The following is a 6,492-nucleotide window of genomic DNA, read 5'->3' as shown; positions in this document are numbered from 1 at the left end:
CTCATCTAAATTGATTCGCTCCCTAATTAGTTGGGCTATGACCCTCTCTGTAACTTTCATAACCTGATCTAACAGCTTGATGCCTCTGTAATTATTTGTATCTAAAGCGTCACCTTTACTTTTGTAGCAGTTGACTATGATGCTGCTACACCAGTCATTGGGTATGACTCCTTCGTGTATCACCTGGTTCGTAATACGGGTGACTAGGCTATAGCCAACACTGCCAGATATTTTGAGCATCTCTGCAGTGATTCCTGATGGGCCGGGGGCTTTCCCGGTCTTCATATTCCTAATTGCTTTATCTACCCTGGTACTTACTACCTCATCAAAATCTCATAGCTACAAGATAATGCATGATTAGTTCAAAACAATGTGGATGAAAAAGCATTAATTTTGGCAGAATAATGCGAACACTAAAGGGTTAAACAATGATGATGATGATGATGATGATGATGGTGATGATGATGATGATGATAACCTTCCAACCCTATATTTTAAATAACCACAACTCTATTGACATTGGTCGGATAAATTACAAATGCGATATTTTTAATAAAAGCCTTATCTCAGAATATTCACATATATTCTGTCTAAAGGAAATTCTAAATTTTATTAGGTATATATTCCATCAAGAGAATAATCTTGTTTTACTCCTCATTTTCTCAATTAGTGATATAGAACAAGATTCAAATTTCTGATTAAAATAGCAACATTTCAATGAAAAATCAGTAATTATGGAATAAAAGTCTTTTAAAATTTTATTTCTGACTTTCAGTTGAATTTTCAAAATTATATTTCATTTCATATTGTTTAAATAGAGTGTTTTATTATTAGTTTCTTAATTTTTTATCTGATGATTATATTTTTTAGTTTTATTTTTAAAATAAGTTTGTAGCAAACTGGTGTACATAAAGGAGGGGTCTAAACTGGAATATTGTGAAACACTAACCTCACCAAAACTTGTCCTAACACAACCATAAACTACAGAATTTGTAGTCATGATCAATGTAAAGGTTGTACATTTTCAAAACTGATCTTCATTAAATGTTGGAAGCTAGATATTATTTTTATTGGAAGTTAAACACTAGATATTTGATGTTATCATACAATAAATCAATGGGATATGTTTGTAATTAAATGAGAATTATGGTAGTCAAGTGAGGGGCAATATAAAGAAAATATATTTCCTCGTTTTGGATGCAGTTAAAATATTTGTACATTTTGTCTTTACATTTGTTTTTCTTTGTTGAAGACATCTCACTACATGGTGTGATCCTTTCCTAACTTTTGTGTTCTGTCTAACAATGCTTTTAACAACAGCTTGTCTACATACCTACCTTTTGTTGACATGCGATATTCTGTATACCTTCTTATTGCTAAGGTATATGACATGCTTTTAATGATGAGATGTTCTTTATACATCCCTATTGTTGTTGATGACATGCTTTTAACAGTGGGATGTGTAACATACGTACCTATTGTTAGAAAGTACCTGACCATGTCTGACATGTGAGTCTCCTAGCTAATATGACCACATTAATTTCACCATCATAGAGGTTCTGTGACTAATAAAAGCAATTAATGATATTCCCCAGCCACTAGCAAACAATGTGTAGTGTTATGGGCTGTGATGAGCTGTGTGTTGTGGTGGAGAGGGGTGAGGCAAACAGAGGTGAAGACAGACCGGAAGGGTCAGATTGGAAGTCGGCGACACGCGGTCGAAGGCTAGCACGTGGAGCAGTCAGAAAACAGCGATGTTACGAGAAAGACGTGTTCTGATCAGGAGCGATTGTGTACTCCACTGCGGTCGGCAAGGTAAGGTCCAACGTTTCATTCTGTCCTTTTGCTTCTTGTTGTCTTCTTCCTCCATCTCACCACAAGCTATTTCGGCCGCTGTGCTTGGTTGGGTGACGACAGTCCTCACCAATGAGCGGAGGGTGCGAACCAAAGGGGCTGCGGAGATGCTGGTAAAGCACCGATTGAGAATATTGCGGGAGCTAACCGTTGAGTTCGATCTGGAGCTGAGCGTAATTTTTGTGCCTTCCGAAAAGAACAGGGCAGACGTCCTAACCAGGGTAAAGTGAGCTTGGTTGCAAGTGCCAGAGGATGCGGAGCAGGCTGTGGCTGCAGTATGCTGTCTGAGTGACTCGGAGTTGAGGAGACTGCATACCATGCATCACATGGGAGTGGACAGGACATTGTTCCTCGCCAGGAAAGTTGACTCCGATGTAACGAGGCGGAGCGTGCAGAGAGTGGTTAGCAGCTGTGACAGCCTTGAGGATGGGGTCCTTTGCTACCTTCAAAGGTATTAGCTCCCTGAATTTTAACAACCTATCCTCACTGTGGATACTAGTTTTTCGGCGATCTTTTGAGACCAGTCCGAAATATCGGCCTTTTCCATAAAAAGTGTCTTCGGTGATCTTTACCAAAGATTGGCCTTTTCCGTAAAAAGTGTTGGAGGGAAACGACGTCGTAAAAGCGAAAGAGATACAGAGAGCGCGATTTCTTTTGAAGGGTTTAGGGTTAGGGTTACAGTTAGGCTTTGGGTTAGGGAATTCCGTCCCTAACCATAACCCTAACCCTAACACCTTAGTGAAGATCGTGCGGGTGTTACGGAAAAGGCCGATCTTTGGTAAAGATCGCCAAAGACACTTTTTACGGAAAAGGCCAATATTTCAGACTAGTATGGTAGCAATAAAAAAGACAGAGGAGATAGCTGGTCAGAGTTCATTAGTGATTAAATACCAATCAAACAAGTGGTCCAGGACGAAATATTTATGTTGCTCTGAAGAGAAGGTTCAGTTTTGGTGATCCTGTCCAAGATATGCTGGAAAATATTATCTAGAAATTTTGAGGTTAGATTAGTAAAGGTCACCAATATGAACCAATGTAAAAGTTATGGGGGGATAGAATAACTATAACCTAATATATATAGAAGACCAATATATAATTCAAAGCAGCTTTTAAGCTGCTGATCAGTAAATGTCTTCCTTATATTTTTCCATAAATTTTGTTTTTATGTTTCCTAACTCCAATCTTTGTCAAATCTATCATTCAACACACTTTCTAACTCCATTTGGATTCTCTTTCTTTTTACGGACTCTCAAAATCCCCTGTCAGTCTTTTCGTCCACCTACTACTACTTATCTCGGATCTTTGGGGTTTGACGGGCAACATTTGTTTTCTTAACGAAACACTTTCAAACTTGGGACACTGGTAAATTGTGTCATATAAAACTTCTTCTCTTAACCTTCTTAACAAAAAATTGTACATCGCAAGTTATTTCATGTTAAAGTTGTCGTATTTCTGTAATTTCAACCAATCACTGACGTCTATTCAGCTGAATACAGTTACTGCTGTTCGGTGTCAAGTGTGTTATTCCCTGTTTAATTATATCATTAATCCCTAGTAAGGGTTTAGGGTTTTAGGGTTAGGGTTCAGGTTTTAGGGTTAGGGTTGGGGTTAGGGTTATGGTTATGAGTTAGAGTTAAGGTTATGGCAAAAATAATCATAACCCTAACCGTAATCCTAAAACTAACCCTAACTCTAAAACCCAAACCCTAACCCTAAAACCTTAAAGCTAAAACCAGTACAAACGCACGAACGATGTCATAAATAAGAGTAACACGGGTAGTTGTTGTTGACAAACAACGGGACTAATTTTATTCAAGGGAAAAGATCCCATGACACCGTTACGGCATTAATTGTTTTCACCGCAATAGACGTCAGTGATTGGTTGAAATTACCGAAATACAACAATTTTTTACATAAAATAACTTCGAATACATTTTTTTTTATGTTCTATACCACAAAATATACAAATATTCGAAGTTTGAAAGTGTTTCGGCACCAAAAACACTACAAAAAAAATGTTGCCCGTCAAACCCCAAAGATCCCTTATCTCATTAAGATGTCGAACCCCTTTCAATTTCAATTATTTAATAAACTTAATGTCACTTAGTTTGGGGTACGTTTCTATCAGAGGTTAAACAACAGGAAACTGTGTATCACTCTCTAGTCATTCGAGGTAAGTTCTTTCTCGTGCACTCAATGATATTTACGCTGTGTTGCATTCGCCAAATTTTATAAACATTGCAGTTGTAACATTTACTTACTCTCTCTTAATAATAACGAATTATCTCCTGTAATTTACTTACAAGATTATTTATTAAGCAAAAGGAGAAGAAAATAGTGATATCCTGTGAGAAATATTTGTAAGTTCTGTTCTGTTTAACTAACATCTTTTAAGTATATTATGTCAGGATCATTGATACATTTTAATAAATAAGGGGGGGGGGGGAAAGGTTCAGATTACATATAGTCCATCTCTACCGAGAATAGATTTAAAAACAGCTATAAAACAACAATACATATAGTTATTACATAATTAGACAACGTATAAAATTATGAATTTTATTTTTATTTTATCAGAATATTTAATAATTTTAAAGAAACTGGTTGCCAGCAACACAAATTTAGCAAATGTTCTTAGCAGAAATTAAGATGGATAAGTATAAATTTCAAGTATTTTACATACTCACACACACACACACATTTATTTATGCCTTTATTGGCCATATTTCTTTTTCATCCGCAGATCTGTCATTATTATTCGTTGATTTCTGTAAATTTGGTGTAAAACAACTTGATGTGAATATATATATATTGTGTGTGTGTGTATATGTATATGTATAAATTAAAACAATAAGGTAAAGAAATTAGATATTGATTAATATCAATTTAATACCATGGAACTAGTACATTGAAAGAATCAGGAAATTCAGAAAAATTATACGAGATCTCAAAGGATTACTGTATATGTATATATAAAGGAAACCACTAGGTGGACGGCTGTGCCTTCAAAAGTAACAGAGTGATTCAAAGTTGGAAAGTTTCGTGTGTTGTCACTTATCAAACACGAAGCTCTCGGACCCTGAATAACTGTTACCTCTGCTAAATATAAATAAAAATATACATATACTTCGTATTTTCACAGCCTTATGGCTGAAACGTATAACAAGATAACAGAGTGTGCGTGTACACGAGGAGAGAAAGAAGACAAAATAATTTACTTGTAAAAGTATAATTCTTTCGTTAACATGCTTGCTATGCAAGGAACCTGTTTCTTTTTATTCAACCGGTCATCACCGTTTATAGACTCATATTCATAGGCAACCTTACGATTTACCAAAATCATTAATTGCTGCAGTTCAAGTCGGTCTCCGTGTTTTCTTAAAATGTGAGCTAACGACTGAATAAACCAGGATCCAATCGTATTACGTGTATAGGAGTAAAATCCAGGGACAGTGGAATAAGCCAGAAGCACGTCTGCCCAAAGTGGTACTTTGTGAGATGTGACATTTTGATATTCGACTCTGACATCGCCGCCATCGTGCATAATTTCACCACTGTCCCGTTTCTTTCCCCGACAGGCTTGTATGAAGAATAGTTTTGGCTTACCTATTAGACCTGGGCATTTTTCAGGAAACAACGGCTCCATTAATTCGTCAAGTTTTACTTTGCCATCAATACCAAATATCTCGTTATTGTCTTCACCGTGACTCAATATAACACAAACGAAACAATTATGGTTCCTATGGTCCATCATAGATATTTCCAAAAAGATTTCTTTCATGCTTTCCACTGATAAATTCTTGCGGTCCATCACCTTAAAATGCAATGACTCCAATGTCTCTGTAATTGCCGATGCATCTTTATCGGATCCTTCTCGTCCAGACATTTTAGTCGATTTGTCAAACTTTACGTTATTTATTATTAAAGCCAGATTCTTTTTATTACGATCCATGTCATATCTGGTATTTACAGATTCGCCAATTTCCTCAACAGACACCATTTCAACATCTTCAGGTTGTGAATCGGGGTTTCTCTATTTAAAAAATATGTTGTAGTCCATGGTTGACCTGAACGTGTATGAAGAAGTAGAAACGAGTCAGAACAATAAACCGCGCGGAAAATTAATAAAAATATCGCTGGTTTTTCCCTTTGTTCTGCACAGAAACAGCGGGTAAACAGACTCCTTCACTTATTTCAAGGTAATATGGATATTCACAGCATAAGAGAATATATATATATTATTCACTATACGGCTTAATGATAAATAAAGTAAAAGTAATGTAAGATACGAAGATCGACGACTTCAGTACAAGAGAACGAGGTTCTGTAACGATACGTCACTTCCGCTTAATTTCCCGGTAATTTTCAAAGAACATAACTTACAAAGTTATTTTTCCCAAGTTAAAAAACGTAATGTGTAAAGAGAGAAAGTAACTACTAAACAAAATAGGCGCAGGAGTGGCTGTGTGGTAAGTAGCTTGTTTAACCAACCATAAGGTTCCAGGTTTAGCCCCACTGCGTGGCACCTTGGGTAAGTGTCTTCTATCAATGTCTCTTGTCGGTGGATTTCATAGCCGGAATCTGAAAGAAACCTGTCATATATATATATATATATATATATATATATATATATATATA

At 36.2% G+C, this 6,492-nt stretch overlaps 2 protein-coding genes across 4 annotated transcripts in view; one reads left to right on the top strand and one right to left on the bottom strand.

Annotated features, from left to right (window-relative positions):
• The first annotated feature begins 3,836 nt into the window (after positions 1–3,836).
• The window catches only part of LOC106871469 (zinc finger protein 239), a 9,127-nt gene continuing 6,471 nt past the window's right edge, over positions 3,837–6,492 (top strand). The window contains exon 1 of one of the 3 annotated variants that reach the window (XM_052968913.1): positions 3,837–4,027. The gene's annotated coding sequence lies outside the window, so the exon portion shown is untranslated. The other 2 variants (XM_014917944.2, XM_052968912.1) reach the window with 2 other exon arrangements.
• LOC106871465 (caspase-3-like) lies at positions 4,724–5,854 on the bottom strand. Its single transcript, XM_052968914.1, has one exon. The coding sequence runs from the start codon at positions 5,852–5,854 to the stop codon at positions 5,069–5,071; it is 786 nt and encodes a 261-aa protein (XP_052824874.1). The 3' UTR covers positions 4,724–5,068.

Source organism: Octopus bimaculoides, chromosome 6 (genome assembly GCF_001194135.2).
Source record: "Octopus bimaculoides isolate UCB-OBI-ISO-001 chromosome 6, ASM119413v2, whole genome shotgun sequence".
NCBI lineage: Eukaryota > Metazoa > Mollusca > Cephalopoda > Octopoda > Octopodidae > Octopus > Octopus bimaculoides.
This window is presented reverse-complemented; position numbering and strand designations above follow the sequence as displayed.